Raw genomic sequence first — 22,640 nt, 5'->3', positions numbered from 1 at the left:
TTGGGGTGCCAAGAACAGTGTGCACTGCGAAACTCACTTAGTGGCAACAGCTGCTGCAAATTTATGCTCACGGCTCTTCTATTCTGAGCGTTGTTTTAGCCACAGAAGAGCGACCGCAGCAAACTGTCAACGATTCCCACCGCATATATATACGTATGTATCCGGATGCCGGTAAAACGAGCAACCGAGCTGGCTAAGTCCAAGCCAAACAGGCACTGTTCAAAGTCCACTTCAGTGCAGCTGGAGCTTAGCTTTGTTAATTCCACATAGAATCATTGTTTGAAATTAATTTGTTAGCTCTAAAATTAATTTGCTTGCTTTCTCTTGGCTTAAAGATTTATGGGTGCACAGAGGCCAAACATTTAGGGGAAGTATAATACATTAAAGCATTATCTATATTGATTTAATATTTAAAATAATCTGGTGCCTTTTGCAAAATCAGAAAGAAAGAAGAATATTAATTTCAATGCCGAACAGTTTGAAATTATTAAAGTACATCAAAGGCGGAAATAAACAAATACTTATTTTTAATCCTTTTCTTAGTGATAAGTACAGAATACAAGCTATTGCTTTTAAGTAATTTGAATACGTGACTTCATTTAAGCTATCTAGCTTTATTTAAATCGTAATAGATCATAAATCATATTTTCTGTTGAAGTAGAATTCTTTGGGAAAGTATTAACTACAACCAAATTAAACTTTCTAGGTTAGACATACTGAATGAGAGTTAAAAAATATAAAAAATCTTACCGGTTTGTGTGGTTTTTCCCACCAGGAGAAGGGTTTTCCCTGGGTTCGCTTTAGTAGGACCCCCTCTCGCACTTATTTTTTTAAGTGTTCCTTTCAACCGCAGCTTTCCTTCCGCCCGACATCTTCTGCTGCCACGCCTTAAGCCCGGGGCTTTCCTTTCTTATTTTTAGCGCCACCCACGCGGTGGGAAACTGCAGACGTGGGTTGTACAGCAATTTTGTTTACATTTCTTGTTTTTCTTCTTTCCGCTGGTGTATTTAACTCACAGTGACTTGTGACAGGGGGGGCGGTGTCAAGCGGGGGAGGGCGCGGAGGGGGTCGCTCGGGGTTGCGTGGAGGTGACGTCCTGTCTCATTTCAGCGGCGGGGATTCCCCGCACAAGAGTGCAATGTCGACGCTTCCTCCGCTGCAGTGGGATTCCCGCGGCGGCCATTTCTCACCCACCACACACACATCGGCGAATGTTGCCAGGGGCGGTCCTGTTTTATGCTATTAATTTGACAGTTTCAGCTGCGCTGACAACTGGCTTTTCCCCTGACACCGAGCATAGCATTTAATGGCGGCAAATTAATTGTTCTACCCCTTGCTCCTCCCCAGACACTTGCCCAGCATCCGGTTACTCTACGGTTACGAGGACAAATAAGCCCGAAAGAAAACTCAGAAATGGATTCAGCCGCCGCCGCCGCCGCCAAACGCGTTCAAATCGAGAAGGCCCACAACTTCATGCGCCAATACCGCGATCCCGAGTCCAGGGAGCTCAAGAAGCTTTCGGCCAACCAGTTCATGGATGTCTGGGCGCACTACGACAAGGATGGTGAGCAAGGATATGAATTAAAATTTGCCTATAATATAACACTTTGAGGAATAAGATAGTTAAATTCCATATCTAAATTCAAGTTGAACAAGTGCAGTAAAGTATTTAAAGAATGTTAGAAACTGATGATCAAAAAAAGTATGTTTCCCAACATTTCCTATTTACGACTATAAAATACAAAAGGTACAATATTTCATGATCTGTTCTCTTCCAAATTCTGTTGTGTTAAAGAACGGTCCACTAAACTTCTAAGCTTATAACTTAAAATTGAGTTAATTTTAAATTGATTTTTACAATTTTGAAATTTTAATAAACTTCCAATTTTTTCATCCACTCTTTAATAGCAGATAAAGTAAAGATTGGATCTAGATAAACTATCTGGAAAGCACTAAACCATTTTTATATTTTAATTTTACATGTTACACTTAATTAATAATACAATTAATAGTAAAATTAAATTAAGCTTCTATATTTACCCTCCTTATTTCTTACCTTAGGAAATGGCTACATTGAGGGCACCGAGCTGGACGGCTTTCTCCGGGAGTTCGTGTCGAGTGCCAATGCCACCGACATCAGTCCAGAGGTGAGCTTCCAAGGGAACCGACCACCTGCATCCTAATCTTTCTGCTCCAACCCCCAGGCCGTCACGGACACCATGCTCGAGGAGCTGAAGTCCTGCTTCATGGAGGCCTACGACGACAATCAGGATGGCAAAATCGATATCAGAGAGGTGGGTATTACGTACGGCATTGTGTGGCCGCCGGGACTTTCGTTTTGTGGCCCAAAACTGACCGCACAGTCGGACACAAATTTCGATTTGATGTGGCCCCCATGTCGTATGCGCAATGTTGTCTCTATGGCTTTTGTACTCGAAATATCATTTCCTCGAGTCGTGATGGCGCCTCTTCTGCCTTTTTCAAATTGGTTTTTAAATGTCTCGGCCCACCAAAATCATATAAATTATTGGCCGTTTTCCCACTCCGCCGAAGAAAAACAAACTTTCTGGCAAGGTCTCTGCCGAAAAAAAAGTTTTTCTTCGCTCTCTCTTATTTTGTGGGGGCCACATTAAATGAGTTTTTAATTGAAGTTGGACCGGCAGCGCGGACTATTGAAAGGAGATTTTTCTGTACAGTTTGAATGGTGGGAATAATAAAGCACAGTTGGGGGCGGGCCAGCACAATGGACTTTTGATAAATGAGCCCCCGAAAAAAGCAGAAAGTTTCGGGGAAGAAAAGTGAAAAGTTCAAGTAGCAGGACCCCCGTGGATTGCTGATTAAGGTGGCCCGCAGCACAAAGACGCAGCGCATTCACAATTCATGTGGTCCACATTATTCATACGCCCCGTCGAACATCGATCGAGAGGACTCTGGGTTCAATTTCGCTGTTTACTGGCTTGTCAACAAGGGTTTGGCCTGGGGATAAACTTTAATTGCCATAGTGCAGTAATTACCAGCGGCGAATAAAAATGCAAATTCCACTACCACAGAGCGAATTATAAAGTTTTCCCGGCCACAGATGATTACAAGTGAAGGGTGAGCGCTTCAATTCGACACTTAAATTATGCCGGAAAGTTTTAACGAATGCCTGAGGCGAAACTTTTCCGGCTGTTCGCTAATGAAAGTGCAGCGGGATTTTCTCGCCTTTCACGCCATGCACCGGAAAAATAATAGGGCAAGGAAACCCTGTACACTCATATTTACAACTTATTTCATTGTCAAGTCACGCATTGAAATAAAAGGTATTTCTTCTTGCAGCTGGCTCAACTTTTGCCCATGGAGGAAAACTTCCTTTTGCTCTTCCGCTTCGATAATCCCCTGGAATCCAGCGTTGAATTCATGAAGGTGGGTGACAATCAGGAATTTCATACCCTGAAATTCCTCAATTAATTCGCAATCCCTTCTCGTTTCACTTCAATTAGATCTGGCGTGAATACGACACCGACAACTCGGGTTACATTGAAGCGGATGAGCTGAAGAATTTCTTGCGCGACTTGCTCAAAGAGGCCAAAAAGATCAATGATGTGTCCGAGGACAATTTTTTAAAAAAAAAAAAAAAAAAATAAAAAGAAAAAAAATAATAAAAAAATAAGTTTTTTTTTTTTTTTTTTTTTTTTTTTTTTTTTATACTTTATTCTTATTTATTGGATCTTCTCTATTACTTAAGAGACTAACAATAAGTTTTCAAATCTTAATCTATGTTACGTTAACTTATGTTATTGAAAAAGGGATGGGAAATCATTCCGCTGTAGACGGGAATGATAGCTTAGCCGGTTGAGTTGTCTGGCAAGCAGGTTTGGGTGATTTGATAATCTGGCTTCATATTTAATTTTTCTGGAAACAATTTCTTCTTTTACGGGATTTATATCCAGGTCTCTCTGGATGTTTGCATTGCGGATGTACCAGGGGGCTCCAGTTATTGTTCGTAGGGTCTTTGATTGTACTCTTTGAATAATTTCTATATTGCTGCTGCTTGCGTTTCCCCAGAGCTCGGAACCGTAGGTCCAGATCGGCTTTAAGCACGAGTTATACAGTAGTACTTTATATTCGAGTGGAAGGGGGGAGCGGTAGTTCATGAGCCAGTGAAGGCTGCTGGCCTTTAGTTTTAAATGGGTCTTCTTTGCTTCTATATGCTTTCTCCAGGTAAGCCTCCTGTCTAGGTGTATGCCGAGATAGGTGACTTCGTCTGCTTGTGGAACCGGCTTGTTGTTTAGCGTCAGTGGTGGGCATATCGACAAGTTTAGTGTAAATGTAATGTGCTTACACTTTTGCTCATTGACTTTGATACGCCAGTCTGCGAGCCATTTTTCTACAGCTACCAGGTGTTCTTTTAAATGGGCTGTAGCTGTTTTTGGGCATTTCGAGCGGCTGACAATGGCAGTGTCGTCAGCAAAGGTTGAGATGAGGGTCTGGCGGCTTGTTGGAATGTCTGCCGTGTAAAGGATGTACAAGATTGGTCCAAGCACACTTCCTTGGGGTACTCCAGCTTCGATGTTACGGATGGTTGAAGTAAAGGTTTTACATCTCACGGTGAAAACTCTGTTTCTGAGGTATGACTCAAGCAACTTGTGAGTGTTTTCCGGTAGGAGGGTTTTGATTTTGTATACCAGACCGTCGATCCAGACGCGATCAAATGCCTGTGATACGTCCAGAAATAAGGCACTGCAATATTGCTTGTGTTCGAAAGCCGTGCGAATTTCAGATGTTAAGCGGTTTACCTGTTCGATAGTTCCATGCTTTTCCCTAAATCCGAATTGGTGCAGAGGGATCGTTCTGTTGTTTTGAAGATGTGTTACTAGATGAACAAGAAGCAGTTTTTCAAATAGCTTTGATAGACATGGGAGCAGACTGATGGGCCGGTACGAGGAAGGCTGGGATTTGTCTTTTCCTGGCTTCGGGATCATTGTAATGACAGACTTTTTCCATTGGTCAGGAAAGTAGCCCCATTTCAATATTGAGTTAAATATAAATGCGATGCATCTGACTGCGCATGCAGGTAATTCAATTATCATTTTTGGAGAAATAAAATCGTGACCAGGAGCCTTTTTTGGGTTTATGTGTTCTTTAATAGCTTTAAGTATTGTGCTGGTTTCAAGGGTAACTGGGGAGGACGGCGACGCTAGCGAGACATTCGGTAGAGTGAATTGGTTGGATGGCGGGTGGGGCTTGAAGACGTTTTCCAAGTGATGGGCAAAGGTGTTAGCCCTTTCTTCGTCACTGCGCGCCCAGGCACCTGTTTGTGATCGAATTGGCCAATCGGGATCTATTGGTGGCTGCATGTTTGGGTGCGCTCTCCATAGTGGGAATTTATTACCCGTCGGGGATAGTTTCGCAATGTAGGCCCGTTGGGCCTGGTTCTTTTCGGTAGAGAGGGCCTTCGACAATTTTCGAGATGCTTCATTAAGTCTTTTCTTAGTAGCTGGGGACCGATGAGTCTGCCAGTCTCTGCGAAGTCTACGTTTTTCAAGTAGGAGAGACTCGATCTGGATACTTGAGCGTCCAGTTCTTAGCGGGTTTGTGGATGAGGGTTCTGGCGTAGAATGTTTGGCGGCAGAGGACATTACGTCCGTGAGGTGTTTAAGCGACTTGTCAATGTCAGATTCAGAGGAAATTTCAGGATCAAGTTCGATGTGTGCACTTACATATTTTTTGTACTTCAGCCAGTTTGTTTTGTTTGATGTTAGATGTTGGGGGCGTTCCAGAAGCTGCGGCTTCAGATAGACAGAGGAGAACTGGCGAATGGTCCGATGTAAGCTCTTCTAAGGTTTTTATGTTTATCAGCCTGTGCGAGACTCTTCTAATAACAGCGAAATCGATAATGTCAGGTTGTTTATTTGGATCTGTGGGCCAGTATGTAGGCCTAGCTGGTGAAACAAAGTCAAGCGCATTACCAGGAGTGATAATAGCGTTGTATAATTGGCGGCCTTTGGGGTTGATAAGACGAGATCCCCAGTGGGGATGCTTTGCGTTATAATCACCGGCAGCTATAAAGCAGCGTCCTAGTGAGTTGTAGAAATTCATAAACTCATTTTCTGCAATACTGAAACGTGGAGGGCAATATATGGCGGATAGGGTAAGTGGGCCGCCAATTAGGTTTATACGTAGGGATGTGGCCTGCAGGTAGTTAGTAGCGAATGTCTCCAAGGGATGATGTTTTATGCGTTGATTTATGAGTATACCGGTACCTCCGTGTGCTTTACCGTCCGGGTGGTTGGTCGCGTGGAATATATATCCGATGATATGGAAGTAGTTTTTATTAGTTAGATGGGTTTCAGAAAGTAGCATGATATCGATATTGTGGCTGTTTAGGAACTGTAGGAGTTCGTTTTTGTGCCGGGAAACGCCGTTTGCGTTCCAGAAGCATATTCTTAAGGAGTCCATTTATACAGACTTTTGTTTGATCAGCAGTTCCATTAGAAGGCTCTGGTTTCGCAGTAGTTCTTGAAGGGAACTTTGAATCGTCATCATGACGTTTGCAAGAGTAGCTAGTGTAGATTCTAGACCGCTAAGTGTTTGTGGGGGAAGAGTTTGGTTTTGCTGCGTAGAAGGTTGACTTGTTGTTTGGCCATTTTGGCTTAAGAGCGGGAAATCATTTAGGTTTGATATGGGTGGCTGTGGACGCAATGCTGCAGGTTGGGCGGTAGATGTTTGTGAGATTCCAGGGTAGCGGAGTGCGTTGGCAAAGGAGACACCAGGAGTGGTTGTTGATGGGGTGAAGATGTTTGGTTGAGCAGAGTGTTGAGCCGCGAGTGGGTTACTGCGTCTCTGATTTAGGCGGCTCTTGAGTTCTTTGTAGACGGGACAGCCCCGGTAGTTGGCAGTATGATTTCCCCACAATTACTGCATTTCCTCAGAGTAGGGTCTTCTTTGTTTCCCAGGCATGCTTCAATGCAATGCAAGTCTCCACAGGCGACACAAACTGGACGCAGGGTGCAGTAGGTTCTTGTATGCCCGAACTCCTGGCAGTTTGTACACTGTACGGGGCCGTTCCGCTTATGCGGTTCCTCTACGGTGATTCTTCGGTGAAGGAGATATTGCAGATTGTAAATAGGATGCACTGCATTTTTCTTTAGAGGTTTCGTCTCTGGGGCCAACTCAATCTTAAACAGTGGTTGGGGAATTTTATCCCTGTTCACTATGTTTACGATGTGCTTAACGTCGAAGCCATTTTCAGTGAGGCCTTCAGCTATTTCTGCTACCGCAACAGTCGATTCTATACCTTTAAGTACAACTTGTAGGCCTTTCTTACTTTTTAGTTGGTAAGTGTAGTAATTTATAAGCTCATTGTCAAGATATCTTGTTACAGAACGGAAGTTGTCTTCGTTGTTAACCTGGAGTTTTGTTTCTAATATGTTTCCTCTTTTTAGGGTATTGATATAGAAGTGGTTAGGCCCGATTACTTGTTTAAGCTTATTAATCAGATCGACACTGTTGTGTTTCCTAATATATATTGGCGGTGGCTTTACAGCTTTCATGACTTGAGGCGCCTGACCCTTGTCTTCTTCGGTCTCGCCAAGTATGGCAAATCTGTTTTCGGATGTTCGTGTGTTGCCTAAAGTTTTTGGTACTTTTGGCCAATTTGAGTTTGCGTTTTTTTGTGGACTAAGCTTTCTTTTTATTTGTACATACCGATCGATCCCCGTCTGTACGAGAGTGTTATTCGTAAGAGGGTCAGTAGAGCAAAGTTTTACTTGTGGTGTTGAGATAGGCCACTGGGTAGCCGCAGACGTTAAAGTTGTTGTTGTCGTTGACGTTGCTGTAGTAAGAGAGGGTACAGTGCTGGTGGGCGCACAAGCCGAAGTAGTCGGTGCATCGATGAGAGAGAGAGGTGACGGGCATTGTGAACTCCACGACTGAGTAACGGCAGCGCTGCTTGAGCATAAAATCGCTGGTGACAGTGAGCGGGCTCTTTCGGTAGCGGTCAGTGACGTTAATTTTGTTGTTGCCTCCGATGAGTCAATTGAAATGTAAGCATTGTTCCGTGCAGAAGACAGCCGTCGTTCGTCTAGTTGTATTTGTTGCCGATCGCGACTTGGCTTCGTGGCTTTACCGGTTGCACTTGCTAATATTTTATTTGCGTTCGACATTTTTAATTGATTTGATTAGCTAGATCGGTTTTAAATTTAGTTTTAATCACAAGGAGATGTTGACCTTGGGATATGGCATTGCTGCCAGCGTCTTTTCGCTATTTTTCTTAGTTTTGGTGGTCACTTTGTAGATTTTTGGAAGTCTTTCAGCAGGGCGAGCAAAAAGACACGTCTACGCGGTTCGGTGGTTCTGTTGCTGAATCGTTAGGTATAGTTAGGTAGGATTAGGATTAGTTAGGTAGTTTGAAGAATGAATACAGTACTAAGAATACAGAATTAATCCTTTTCTCTATTGAGGAAAATTCAATTATCGTTAAACTAAATACAACAAAAAAATAATTATTAAAGTTCTTAGAATACAAACAATTAAATAGTTTCGGAAAACTAAACTATATTTCAAGAAAAACAATTTAATTTGAGAATACCTACCGAAAAGGGGAAGTGCAATTGCTTGAATTTCTTGGAATTAATCGCTTTAATCGCTTTACTTCATGAATACTTGTAGTTCTAGGAAGACAAAATCTTAAACTGCATGTTAAAATAAAATAATGGAAGCAATAAACCTACTACATGTTCAAAACTATTTTGTGGTTGTAAAAACACACAAGTCTAATACCAAAACAAAGCCAGAAGATTCCTTTGTAATAAGTTCAAGTGCAACACAGCTGCGATTATTGACAGATGCACTAATATATGCAATTGACACACAATTGTGTGAATAATTCAGTTCCTCTATTAGCCGACTTTAATGTATGCCCAACTACTTGTGCTTTCAGCTCCAAGTATTCGATGCCAACAAGGACGGACGACTGCAGCTGTCGGAAATGGCCAAGTAAGTGTCCTTGAAGTCGCGTTTCCAAATGCCAGGCAGCAGCCTGCAAGCTAACTTATTTATTGCAGATTGCTTCCGGTTAAAGAGAACTTCCTTTGCCGCCAGGTGTTTAAGGTAAGTGACAGCAGCGATATGGCAATGACTTCCAGCCAAGCCAGAAAACATCGTTCATTCGAGGAAATTGCCAAGAGCAGATTCTATCAAGATATCGCGGTTTTCAGATCATAACTTAAGCATTTACTTACAAAACCGAAACAGACACGTCTAGCACATAGGTTAGCCTGATTTTTGGTTTGTCACTAGCTGCAGCCTTGACTATCTAACTAACTTAGCTTTGCAACTAACTCAATCAGCAATGCATTTTTCTTTTGATTTACATTTTGTCAACTTATTATTTCGAGTAATGTCTGTGCCGACTGGGAAATTGTGAGATCAAAAGCTATGGCTAGGTTCCTTAAAGTCTATTTTGGTTTTTTGCTGAGAAATAAACAAGTAAAAGCTAAGGAAATTGCATACAAAAAATAGAGGTTGGGAAACATGCAACTACATAAAAAATTCGTTTTAAGACTTGAGTCAGTGAACAGCAATCAATTTACAGGAAATTTCAATGCCTAGCTTAAATGCATTCAATTCAAAATCAACCTTCTATTCAAAACATTAAAAAGAAATGGATCAATTGAGAAATTACAAGAATAAAATGTTTTTTATTTGATAATTCTTTTTGCACAGATCTCTGAAATGCCTTCGTTTTGCTCAGAATTTCGAACCACTAAACCCTTTCAGAGCTTTTCATGCATATACACAATTTGAAAAAGACAAAGCCACTATTTATTTTTCCTGCTGCTTTCCAACGAATTCGACACTGAGTGCAACATTGAAAAGTTGTGGCCATAATAAAAAAATAGTCACGACCCCACTTTTTCCTTAAGCCAATTCTGGCAACGTTGGCGAATAAAGCCGTGGCAGTTAGGACAAAAAATGGGGAGAAATATTGTCTGCAGTCGTAAAAATAAAAAAATAAACGAAGCAAATGGCAAAGCTCATCCAAAACGGGCAGGTGCTTTCACCCACTTTCTACTTTCTGCTTTTCGGGGAAATAAAATACGTGGGAGCTGGCGGAATCAATTTCCGAAAGCAGACGCCTCCTGATTCCCCAGTTTGCTCGAGCGTCAACAGATTTGATGTGATTTGAATTGGGTTGTAAAAAAGGAGAAGCAAAACAGCCACCGCTGCATAAACAGAAGGTGGAAAGTCCCCAAATGGCCGGCCATTAAATACTTTAATATTAGTTTGCCTCAGACAGAACCGGAGCAATTAGCACATGGAAAGCCATGTGGTGCTGGGAAAACAAACTTTTTGGCCACAGCCAGCAGATGTTTGGGCTTAAAATTCCCGGGCAGATTCTGCGAACCCATTTTGACTGGCCCAAATGCTGATGATGCCAAATGCGGTTGAATGAGGCACTGTCATTGCTTTGAGGCTTCCTCTGAATGTCACGTAACTTGCCACAGGCCAAGAATTGGCCAAAAGTATATGTGTATCTCGAGCATGTGTTCCGCTCTCGCATTTTAAGTATGTTGCCAAGGAATCGGGACATTCAAACAACAAGAACACTTTTTGTTTGCTTGCAGCAGCAGCTTTTATAAAAATTTCTCGGAAAAATGCTGAATATTTATGCAGGCCAAAATAAAGAGTTCTACATTTATATTAAGTCTGGAGGAAATGGTATTTAACTAAGTATATATTTGGGATGATTGAAATACACTAAAACTTTCTAACCGCAAAAAACTTTTTCATTGGTAACATTAGGTTCTAGTTAAGACAGCTCCACTGTACATAAAATATAGTACTTAATAGGGGCAGGCGGAAATAAATGTTGAAGCTTCAGCCTTGGTAACTCCCAATTTGCTGAGCCAGCCCTTCCAAATTTTCCGATTCGCGTTCCCCACGCCGCAGGCGAACTCTTTTTCCTCGTGTTCGACCTCCGTGTTTGGATTTCCTTTTTGCTGTTTGCCGGCTGCCACATGAACCACATCCCCGATCCCCAATCCCCAATCCCCACGTACAATCCGTGGAACAGCAAAGGAAACCACCTCCACTCGGTGGTCGGTGCTGTTCTTGGCAATCAAGTGGGCTAGATCCACAGAAAAATGGTCTCTAAGAGGGGGAATCGGGGGCATTGAGAGCTCTTATTGTTATTTGCTGCAAATGTACGTGCCTCAGTCGCATTGACGCTCATTGCTCATTGCTCATTGGCAGCAGTTGCCGAAAAGTTGGATGGGTTGACTATCGGGGGACTTCTGGCCAAATTTCGGGTGTGGCGCCTCCCACAGTGGTATCGAAATCAAAAGTGTTGTATTCACTTTGTATTGGTTTGGATTGCAATTGGATTCCCGTTGCACTAAATCACTTTGTTGGCTGCCTGTTCGCAAACTAAACGAAAAATCGGGGGATGCCAACGAAACTAGCGTTTTCAATGCGCCACCGAAAAGAACACCCACAGTTGTCTAATTCTACTATTTCAAACGTAATTAAAGTGGATTTAACAAAGTTTAGCTGGAGAGTTTATTCCAGTGAAACCAAATCAGTGGAAACCAAAAAAAAGATGGTAAAGCTGAAAGCCATTTTTGGTTTTTGAGTAAAAAGGGAATAACATTTTTGGGTTTTATTGAAGAAGTACAATACTTAATAAGAAATATGAAAATAAATATGTGTAATTATCTTTTTTCTCTGACAATTACAATGGAATATTTAAATTTGTATTTTTTTTAGCGAATTGTGCCTCGTTTGAGAATGATAATAAAACAATACCAACTTGTAGGAATAGGAGAATAACTAATAGACGAGTTTCTCTATGTATATAGAGTCTGTCTCTTCAAATGTTTTTCCTCCCAAAATAAACACATTGAAGTCGACTTGATGTCAGCTTACATCCTTCACGTTTTACAATTCAAAATGGGAGCTGGTGTAAATTCAAATGCATCTCGCATCTCTCGTTGAACGAGAGGATACTTCTGTGGCACCCTATGTGGGTAGGATCCCCTTCGGGTTCAGGAACATGGGCAATGTGGCGATGTGCACTCAGTGGATGGACAGTCCAAGCGAAAAGCCGAAGAAGCCGCAGGATTGCACAACGAACAGTGCTCCATGTTCATGGCTACATGGCTGCATGGCTACATTGCAACATGGCTCGCATGCCGCATATTTGCTCATTGTTACAGCTCGCAGCACAAACGACATTTTATTTGGTTTTTATTGAGGCCGGCAGTCGGGAGTCGGGAGTAGGAAGTCGGCGGGAGTCATGCATAACAATGTAGCGGGACAAGTTGGATTTTAATCGAAAAGCCACGGTGCGGACAAGGTTGCTGTCTCTCAGTTCCAAGCCACTGAATCCTGAGGAGCTCCTGACCACCTCCGATATGCGTGATCTGGGTGCTTTGGCCATCGTAAGTCGCCCGTTATGAAGTGCCATAAAAAGCAGCCATAAAATAGGCATTTCCAGCACATTTACCAAGGTGCAGTTATTACTTTTATATAATTTCTTAGGGACCGCGGGCCGTAAAAGCCAAGCATGCATCAGCATTTTGGACCGAACTTCGGAAAGCTGCAGGACCATCAGCAACTTCTGTCTCCCGACGTCCAATTATGTGGCACAGTGTATTGCTGGCTGGCGGCCAAAAGTGCCAGAAAGCGTTATGCTAATGCACATCACGTATTCGCCGCATGCACCGCAACGAGCAGTGACATAATGTGCTGCAACAGGAGCAGCAATAGGTGTGGACGGGAAAAAAGGGGGTAGGGAGGGGGGTGGACGGACAAGGGACAAGAAACAGCAGGACATTGGGCCAAAACAACCTGCCACACTTAGCTTTTTGTCGGCAGTCGCCTTGTTGTTAATGCTTTGCGGGTTTTGCGGGGCAGAAAAATAAATAAATAAGGGGAATCGGCTAAGTGAAAACGTGACCTCGCGGCACAGACAATTTTTCAGTTTTTATTCCTTGAAGTTCCTTTGAATCTAGCAATTATTTCGAACTTAGAGCAATCAACTAGCAAAGCAGAAATCGTTTGCTCCCTAATTGGTAATGCGTTTGTTTACGTTCAACTGTGCGGATACTTGATATTTCTCACTTTTAGTTTTGCTGCATCCAGATCTTAGATCTCTTAGCTTACTAAAACAAACTCTTAAACTTTAGCTTAAAAACATATATTAAAAGGTTAAACAATCAGAGCTGGCAATCATATGCCCGCTCTGATTATCCTAAAATAAACACTTTAATTTTAGTTACGACTTTTCTAACTTTCTATTTATATCTTTTTCGTTTCCCCCCGCCAACCTCCTCTCTGCCATCTGTATCTATATGAACATAACAATATACTATATATCTTTGCATATACTTCTATAATCTTGTGCATTTTTATTTCTAAACCAACAACATAATAATAACCAAACTACAAATAACGATTACCGAATAAATTATACCGTGCACGTGGTGTATAACATTTTGGGCTGCCACCTCCAACTTCCGAATTATCTCACAAATGCAATTTGAAAATCAACTCTGAAATAACTAAACAATTACCGCAAATCAAAACTTTCCGCCATCTGCTGTATATACAAAAATTTGCATACAACAATCTGCAACCAATTGCACTGCCAACAATGAAAACAAACAAAAATATTTCGTAAAACAATACACAAACTATTTACATTCCTGCAAACAAAACCGAAACAAATGTAATGAAATAAATAACAAAAAAACTTATATATATAAAAACCACACACTAAAGGAGGGCATTGATGTAAGTATCTTTCACCCCATCATCAATCATTGAAACAATAAAAAAAATTGACTCTAAAGAAATTAACTCATGTGGGTATAAAAACGATTATAGACACTGGTGGCCCATTAAAACTCCCAATAAAACTGTATAATTTGGTACTTTGGGTTAAACTAGCTTAAACATTCGTTTTTTGTTTCACACTTGATGAGAACTCAAGGATTTCAATTAATTGAGTTGGTATGTTTTTGGAGCTAGCTGTTTTTTCATCCTGTCCGGCAAACAAAAAAAGTAGATACACAAAAACCACTGAAATGCTTTGAATTGAAATTACAAAAAATGCATGAATAAAGCATGAACATTTTTAGTTTGAGTGGCTTATTTATTGGGATGGTTTTGAGTATTATTCATTGTTCTGCAGAGTGTATTATTGAGTGTATCAATAAAAAGTTTGATAATATATAAATATAAGTTATATACTTAATAAATAATAAAACAGTTTTTCATAAGGATTAAATAGTACCCTAGAAAGGAATGATAATGTTTTAATTCCAGCAACTTTATGTTAAAAATTTGATAAAAAATTATATTAGTTTCCTTTTTAAAAGACTTTAATTAATAAAATTTTCTGTGGCATAATCTAAAACTATTGCTTATACTTTGACAATTTGTTCGTGTCCAAACCCTCAGTAATTAATAAAGGCTTACTTCTTACAAGCGATAAGAAACTAAACTTTGTGTCAGTAAAAGTTTGAGTAATTTGCAATTTACCCATTTTTAGGGTCCTTTTAGAAATGCGACCCCAACCACAGGGCACTTTCTCCAAGAGAATGATAGCTACGAGCTACTAATTAGACTTTTGATGGCTCGGTCCACACCATTTCCCATTTCCCACTTAACACATCCTGAGCCGCAGTACGTGAACAGCTTTGGCCTTAACGATGTGAGGTCCACGCAAATTACACGTTGATGTGGAATTCGGGATCCTGCTTCTGCTCCTGCTCCTGCCCTCCACCTCCTCCTCCTCCTCCTGCATGGAAACCTTTTGCATAATTCAGTCATTGAGTTCGGGGCTGGGTGCGCGGAATGGACATATTTTGTGGCACTGCCATATGGATAATGGCAGCCGCAGGCTGACACGCTCTTGCCACCGGCTTTTCAAAGTGTTGAAGTGTAAAATAATTACTTCATTTCATCAATGTGTGGGCGTGGCCACATCACATTCACGTATGAGCAATTTGACAAAGAGCAAAGCCACAAAGATAAAGACCGAAAATATATATCTTCGAGTTCGTGTAAAATTCAATTTAAGGAGCTTTCCCACCGCAATTTATATTGCCGGGCTAAGCACATTTTTTAAAGCTCCAGCGGAAAAAGGGTTTCCACTTAATGGGTTTCTAATCCCGTTAAGAACGCTAAAAGAATGCGCCAACTGCGTTTTCATGGCGCCAGTAAAACAAATGTTATCAGACTTTTCCAAGGATAAAGAAAACAAGACCTTAAGTTCCAACTCGCAGCTTTCGCTCCCACCTTAAGTACACTGCGGAAAAAGTGATGTATGTTGATGAAAAGAGTGAATGCAGTACTTTAACAAAATTAATTCATTAATTGTACTTTTAACTTTTACAACATACATTGTGCATTAATTTAAAAACCATTATTAATGCAAAGAGAAATCATTTAAAAAACTTGGACAAAATACTATGAAATTATATTTTAAAAAATAAATTAAATTAAACAAATTAATAAATTTAAACCTTAAAATACGAACCTTTTAAAAAAGGACTTGCTATTAACCTTGAATGAACATCCTTCTTGCTAAATAAACTATAAACATTCCTCAGTGCAGTGCTGAAAACTTTGAACTTGAGGCGCCACCTTGGCCACATTGCATAACCCCCAAAATTACAAGCTGCATGTCTGTGTGGGAGTGAACGTGAAAGGGGGTTTACATATGGGGGAAAATAATTCGAGCAATTTGCCGGGCGCAAATGGAATCGATAAATTTCGTGTTTCCCCCGTGGAAAACACATCCGGGGCAATCCCAAATGAGAGTGGCGAAGGCTGAAGACAAATCTGCTGTACCTGGGCCACAATTCATATTAATTAGCGAATGTCAACGACAGAAAACGTATAAATAATTGGCAGTATGTTTCGTTTAACATAATTAGGCTTTAGCCATAAGTATAACGAATGAGTGTGAATATGGAATACCCTGTTGTTCCCTCGCATGATAATTATTCCCCTCCCTTGAGATATTTCGCCATTAAGTCTCTAAAAGCATGTTTTTATTATATTTGCGAATATACAGCATGAGTTTATGCCTTTGGCGCTTTGTATATAACCAATCAATTCCGAAATCGCACCAAATGACACGCCACGACCTGTAGTTTAGATATAGGGGATACCCATTGCCATAGCAGAATATATATTCCAGAACCGACATTTAAAAAGTTGCAGTATAATCTAATCAGACTCTGAAAAGTATACTAGATTTTGCTGTAAACTACATTTGATACAATTTCATTGTGGATTTGGCATACTTTAAGTATATACAATTTTTAATAATATTTTACACGAAACTTAAGCTTTATTTATAACATCTTTTTTCATTTCCCCTATAAATTATTAAATCTCCTTGAATTTATTTTTTAATACTTGTATTAATACTTGTATTTTAGTACTTTAAAGTATGCCAAATCCAAGTGGTACACAAAACTTATAAATAAACCTCAATGTGAGACATGTATATAAACGAGAGTTATTAGAGAATTTTATTGTAATTACTTTAATTTTATATCCACAGGGCGCCACAAAGTTGACCAAGGAAGATATTGAAAAAGTATTCTCGCTCTACGATCGTGTAAGTAAAACAAGGAATTAAGGATCTCCCTTAAAAAAAGGTTTAATATGAATATAAAAATAATTTTATATAATCGCAGGACAACAGCGGCACCATTGAAAACGAGGAGCTCAAGGGATTCCTCAAGGATCTTTTGGAGCTGGTCAAGAAGGTGGGTCTTCTAGGTCCTTAATTATGATGAAGGGAGTTTTAATCTTTGTTGTCTCCAGGACGACTACGATGCCCAGGACCTGGCTGCCTTCGAGGAGACCATCATGCGGGGAGTCGGCACCGACAAGCATGGAAAGATCTCCCGCAAGGAACTGACCATGATCCTGCTGACACTGGCCAAAATATCGCCCGACGACGAGGAGTAAGCGGGCTCGAGAACATACCAAAAGAGATTTTAGCCAACTCTATTTTTGTCACCCGAACGAGGGAAATCCACAAGTGAGGCCGGGAATGAGGGCTTCGAGGCAATGTTTACTTTAGAGCTGCATAAAAGGGGCAGCAAAGAAAAGATTTTGGTATCGGGGATGGGTCCTGGGCGAACAGAGATCCGAACCGAGACAAAGCTATTGGTAACATAAATCTAATATTAATGTTTCAATCTTAAATAAATGTTTATCGTACGTTAAGATGTTGAGAGTATATTTCCCCAAGTCAAACCAAAACGGAAATTTATCCAATCAAACAATTTGCAACACTGAATCGAGCCACTTAAAGTAAACAACTAAGAAATGATAACATCAAGATCAGTACATCGATTTTATATTATATTATATATGTATTTATATTTTCTATGTGTATTTGCATAAAGTATTTTATTTAATTACCAATTAAACTTGAAATAAAGTAGTTATATGTAAGGATGAAGATTTATTTGAGATTACATAAGTATAAACCTATGTGTGGCTACAATCTGTAGATAATTGTTGTTAATAATCGTGACAGTATCCTTTAACTCAGTATTCTTTGCCAGTAGTTCTCGGTGGGTGCAACCCACCATATGTACTCGAACTATCTATATCTCCCGCAAACATCAATCAATCAATCAAGAGCCACTTGCAACAGCCCGAGGGTGGACACACCCAGTGCAGGTGAATGCAAATGTGGCACTGTCGAGCTGAAGGGTGGAAATGGATCTAGTTAGCGTTAGACACTCGTCCTTGCATTTTCCACCCGAGGGTCTGCTCAAGAGGAGGCTGCGGGCCATCTGCCAGCATTTCCACTCAATTCCTCTGCTTAGGCAAATCGAAAACTAAACTTAAAGTTAACCTACAACGCTATGAACTAACGTTTTTTCAAGGTGCTATAGCTATAATTATGACTTGTTTCAGGCCTTATTCCTTTCCCAAGCTGTTTCCATTCTATTATTTCAAACTAACAATTAATAACTTAAGCTTTAAAACCAAGACAAATTGGTACAATCTTGAAACGGAGTTTACCCAAGGATTCATTTTTAAAATTTAAATATAAAGTAAAGGAAATTCGTCTTTGCAAGAAATCTGAAAGCCCGTTCTGTCAGCTTTGAAAATGAAACCCTGAGTAAAACCGATTGTACACACCCGTACATGCAACAAAATGCCAACTTAACAATTAAATAAACTAATAACGATACAACTCTTTATGATACTTATGCTAATCCTAAGATATTGTTCAAAACCACATGCATGTAAAGCTTTGAAACGGACTTTCTCTATATACAACAAGATACCAAATATCGAACTAAATGGATATATGTCTAAATACTATGAAAATTCGACAGAAATGTTTTAATAAAATAAATCAAATCTATGCAGACATCAAGGGGTCAGCACCCAAATCGCGGTCTTTTAACACTTTTAACAGGCGTTTGTATTGTCGGTTGCGTTTTTCCTGGAGCTCGAGGAGTTTGTTCAGTTGCTTGAGCAGATCAGTGGCATCCAACACCTTCTCGGATGACACAGAAACCAAAGGAGAACCATCCTCCGCTGGTGCGTTCTGCTCCAGTTCCGGGTTAACGAGATTGTTGGCAATATCCATGATTTTCTTGATTCGCAGACAGAAGCTAAGGTGAAGTGTTAAGGGAAAATCAGTGAAACAATCATACAGGACTACTTACCACTTGGCCTCCGCTCTTTTATTGCCTATAATCATCTGCCAGGCCATGCAGTTTTCCAAGTGCCAGGAGCAATAGCAACTCGCCAGAGTTTCCGTGAAGGGATCTTTCCATTCTCTGATGACCGCACACTGAGTTGGCGGAAACTGTATCTTCTCCACCAGCCAGGTGTGCCAAATAGGAGCCTCTCTGTCCTGGAAATTCACTTCACTTTGGGCAACCAAAGCATTCAATTGCAGGGACGCAAGACGCTGTTGAGTTGCTTTCAAAGTGCTGACTTGGGGGTTCCTGCCGAAATGTCGCTCCAGGAAGGCAGAGACCTTCTTGGGATAGTCATCTGTCTTGGGTTTTGTTATTGGGCCTAAATCCACCATACCATTTTGGAAGATCAACCAAGAGGGGTTTGCGTAGAAGGATCGGGTTGTGGCATCTGCATAAGTAATAAAGGTTTCGCTAAGGTATCGAATCGATTATTTCTTAAATATTAAAAGGGTAGATGTATATGGTAGTTCTGAGAGGCAAAGCAAAAGAAGGCATACTCTACAACGATCATACATATAGGTATAGATATAAACCCAAAGATTGACTTTAACAATTTTATTCTTATCAAGACGTTACTATAGATGGGGAGTACAGAAGAGAAGAAAAGCGGAGGGTCACATCAGAGCTTAAGGATTTCCCGTGATCGATCCTCCACGTTGTTCCACTTCCTTTTCTATTATTGCTATTGTTATTAACTCACCCGCTGCCGATGCTGACCACCAATTTGGTAATGGACCCACAGCGGGGCGTGGCAATTTGTGTTCGAGTCATACGGGCAATTTAACAGGGTATCTCGAAAAACATACGAAAAAATGAAGTAACTGTCTGGGACTACTAGGTCTGATAGGGTCCAGATCTCATGGCCTTCGCATCCAGTTTCTGCTGGTAGGCCAACCGCTGGAGAATCGTGGGGTGCGTGTGGTGCCAGCGGGCGTAGCAGTTGTCGTAGACCGGGAAGCTCATGTGATCGGCATAGATCTTGACGAGGGCCAATCTCAGTTGGATGGAGTATCCCATGCGATGGGCAAAGCTATCGGCGGCATACTCGAAGCGACGTAGATTCCACAGCATCAGGACATTTGCCAGCGTGAGATACGGAGTGAGGGCGAACCTGAGGACGATGATGAATCCCACGATGATGGGACAGAGGCCGGATTCGAATCCCACCGCCATGTACAGCTGCGGGCAGTGGAAGAGCAGGCCGAAGAGTCCCATGGTGAGGAAGAAGTGCAGCTTCATGATGATCGTGGCCTTGTAGAAGTGTCCGTGCTTCCAGTGGCCCAACTCGTGGCACACCACGCCCGCCACCTGGGTGTTGGTCAGTCCTCGCCCCACCTCGTAGGGGTGGAGGTCATTGGCGTCCATTCCCTTGTTCAGCAGCAAGGTGTCGAAGATCACAATCCGCTTGAGGCAGCAACTTCCGTAGAAGTAGGCATTGCTGTACTGCATCGTCCGGGTCTTGATGATGAACACGCGCTTCATGGGAAATCCCACCACGTCGCAGACCCGCTTCACCTCCGCGTGCAGCGCAGTGCCCTCCGGAAGGACAACCTGCCGCCCGATGCACGGGATGCAGCAGTAGGGCAGGAAGAAGACCAGCAGCAGGGTGAACACGGCCCAGAAGAGCCAGAACCACAGGAAGAAGTAGTACCCGAGGAGCGTCACGCTGAACACAATGGCCGCGGCCAGCGGGAGCAGGACGAGCTGGCTGAGGAGGATGGCCAGGGCGCCAATGCAGCAGTAGAGGTACCACGGGAACTTGCCCGACAGCCCGTAGCGCAGCTCCAGCAGACACTTGTCGTAGATCAGCACGGGCAGGAACCGCAGGCATATGTAGATGGTCAGGTAGAAGACGAAGATCAGGCTGATCCAGATCTCCGCGGAGGTAACCGGTTGCAGGGTCTTGGTGGCCAGGCCCCAGAGGAAGGGGTAGAAGCCCAGGGCCAGCTCACACAGCGAGAGAATCAGGTCGATCAGGTACTTCCAGATCTGCAGTTCCGTTTTGTGCAGCTCGTAGATGCGAGCCCGAAAGTAGACTTCCGGCGGAATGATCCCTCGCAGCTCGTCCGGCACCATAATCGAGTTCAGGCACACCAATTGCTGCGAACGGAGATCCGGATTAGTGATCGGTGAGCAGGGAACATCCAAACCCACTTACCTGTCTCTTGGTGAGAATCATCTCCCAGATCCTGTCAACTAACACGATCAGGCATAACACCACCAGTATTATAACAGGATCCCACTTTGGCCAAGTATCGTAGAATGCCATCAAAACTTATCATGTTCCCCCAACAAGCAACAACAGTTGTTAAATATATATCTATAATAGCCAGGCAGGATAACTCAATCAGAACCTACTGTGTTTGAGCAAATATAACCGAAATAAATATAACGCCTAACGTCGCAGCTCATCCAGATGATCCAAACGATCCAGCATGGTGGGGTGCGTGTGGTTCCAGCTGGAGTAGCACGAATCCGAGACGGGGAAGGCCAGGTTATCCGCATACAGCTTGAGCAGCGCCTGGCCGAGATCTCTGGAGTATCCGAGGCGGTAGGCGAACCTGTCTGCCTGGTACTCGAAGCAGCGCGTGATGGACAGCATGCAGAAGTTGGCCAGCGTCATGTAAGGAGTCATCACGAAGCCGAAGATGATGAAGCACCCAACGACGATGGGCTGCAGGCCGGGAGCAAATCCCACCGCCTGGTAGATGGGTCCATGGGTGAACAAGGCCGCAAACAATAGGATGGTCAGTATAAGATGAACTTGGAACGCCAGGATCGCTTTATAGAAATGCCCATTCCTCCAGTGGCCCAGTTCGTGGGCCACTACAGCAGTCACCTGAGCATCCGTCAGTCCCTTGCCCATCTCCTCCGGCGACACCTGGGCGAGATCTTGCTTGCCCCTATTCAGCAGCAGGGTGTCGAATATCACAATCCTCTTCAGGCAGCAGCAGCCGTAGAAAAAGGCATTGCTCCCCGTATTCGGGTCGTGCACTCGGATGATGTACACCTGCCGCATGGGGAAGCCCACCGTCCGCGTGAGCTGCTCCAGTTGGGTGCGCAGGCTCGAGTTCTCCAGCGGCACACGCTTGCCCACGAAGGGATCGATCAGAAATGGAATCAGCAGGACGATGGTGAAGGTCAGGATCACCGTTTGCCCGTACAGACCCAGCGGAGCGTATGCTCCCATGGCCAAAAACATGTACACCAAGGCGAGCACCACCACGATGGTAACCGCAGTTCCCAAAATCAGGTCAACGGCAAAGTGGCAGACGCGAGCAAGCCATGATTGTTTTGCCTTGGGCTGCAAACTTGTGATACACAACTTTTCGTAGATCATGGCCGGAACGGTCTTTAGCCAAAAGTACACGCTCAACAGGAGCACGAAGATCACGGAGACACAAGCCTCGTGCTCCATCCACTTGGCCATGGCGCACTGGCCGGCCACTCCATACAGCCAGGCGTAGAAGCCGAAGTATAGCTCCAGGACACCCATTATGACCACCGTAAGCAGGGTGTTGACAATAGTGAACCAGCCCTTGTGGATCTTGTAGACCCGCATCTTGTCGTAGAGGTCCTGCGGCAAATAGGGACTGATCACAGTCGGAACCGTGTGCACGTTGTAGGCCACGTGTATCTGGAAAAGAATTGATTATAAAAAAGGAATAATTTCAAGTTCTCTGCATCACTTACGTCCCGCAGCAGCAAATAAATGGCCCATAAATTGTCCAGCACTAAAAAGGCGATGATAAGGTAGAGTATTGTTATTGGATCATCCCAGAAGTACGAAGACATTTTGGGGTTCTCTGACAATAACTAGACATTTTGGGCATATTTTTTGAAATTTTGAAGCTCCGTTAGAAAATCATTTTCGGCAGGGTTCTGATTGATGGATTT

The 22,640-nt window shown here is 42.5% G+C and overlaps 4 protein-coding genes across 5 annotated transcripts in view; 1 reads left to right on the top strand and 3 right to left on the bottom strand.

Moving 5' to 3' along the window:
• LOC108051247 (calbindin-32) overlaps positions 1-18,403 on the top strand; it is a 29,608-nt gene extending 11,205 nt beyond the window's left edge. Inside the window, exons 2-12 of the mRNA XM_044456523.1 lie at positions 1,348-1,564; positions 2,062-2,147; positions 2,205-2,294; positions 3,319-3,405; positions 3,483-3,598; positions 6,225-6,249; positions 8,924-8,979; positions 9,048-9,093; positions 16,565-16,621; positions 16,701-16,772; positions 16,831-18,403. Of these exons, the coding sequence (XP_044312458.1) occupies positions 1,414-1,564; positions 2,062-2,147; positions 2,205-2,294; positions 3,319-3,405; positions 3,483-3,598; positions 6,225-6,249; positions 8,924-8,979; positions 9,048-9,093; positions 16,565-16,621; positions 16,701-16,772; positions 16,831-16,977 (933 nt within the window). The 5' untranslated portion in view covers positions 1,348-1,413 and the 3' untranslated portion in view covers positions 16,978-18,403. The remainder of the gene's footprint in view (positions 1-1,347; positions 1,565-2,061; positions 2,148-2,204; positions 2,295-3,318; positions 3,406-3,482; positions 3,599-6,224; positions 6,250-8,923; positions 8,980-9,047; positions 9,094-16,564; positions 16,622-16,700; positions 16,773-16,830) is intronic.
• Positions 18,350-19,555, bottom strand: LOC108051248. 2 transcript variants are annotated; one of them, XM_017133274.1, is made up of 3 exons: positions 19,444-19,555; positions 18,705-19,131; positions 18,350-18,650 (listed from the first exon to the last, which is right to left on the bottom strand). In XM_017133274.1, the coding sequence occupies exons 2-3, from the start codon at positions 19,073-19,075 to the stop codon at positions 18,395-18,397; spliced, it is 627 nt and encodes a 208-aa protein (XP_016988763.1). In that variant the 5' UTR covers positions 19,076-19,131; positions 19,444-19,555; the 3' UTR covers positions 18,350-18,394. The 2 variants fall into 2 exon arrangements, with proteins under 2 accessions (XP_016988763.1, XP_016988762.1); XM_017133273.1 differs by having other exon boundaries at positions 18,705-19,154; positions 19,444-19,554.
• On the bottom strand, positions 19,284-21,096 carry LOC108051243 (CAAX prenyl protease 1 homolog). The gene is made up of 2 exons (XM_017133267.2): positions 20,902-21,096; positions 19,284-20,843 (listed from the first exon to the last, which is right to left on the bottom strand). The coding sequence occupies exons 1-2, from the start codon at positions 21,010-21,012 to the stop codon at positions 19,578-19,580; spliced, it is 1,377 nt and encodes a 458-aa protein (XP_016988756.1). The 5' UTR covers positions 21,013-21,096; the 3' UTR covers positions 19,284-19,577.
• LOC108051245 (CAAX prenyl protease 1 homolog) lies at positions 21,049-22,618 on the bottom strand. The gene is made up of 2 exons (XM_017133269.1): positions 22,437-22,618; positions 21,049-22,380 (listed from the first exon to the last, which is right to left on the bottom strand). Exons 1-2 carry the CDS (start codon positions 22,536-22,538, stop codon positions 21,139-21,141), a joined length of 1,344 nt encoding a protein of 447 aa, XP_016988758.1. The 5' UTR covers positions 22,539-22,618; the 3' UTR covers positions 21,049-21,138.
• Positions 22,619-22,640: the final 22 nt, after the last annotated feature.

The sequence above is a fragment of the Drosophila rhopaloa genome, unplaced genomic scaffold, assembly GCF_018152115.1.
Source record: "Drosophila rhopaloa isolate 14029-0021.01 unplaced genomic scaffold, ASM1815211v1 contig_115, whole genome shotgun sequence".
Classification (NCBI taxonomy): Eukaryota; Metazoa; Arthropoda; class Insecta; order Diptera; family Drosophilidae; genus Drosophila; species Drosophila rhopaloa.
This window is presented reverse-complemented; position numbering and strand designations above follow the sequence as displayed.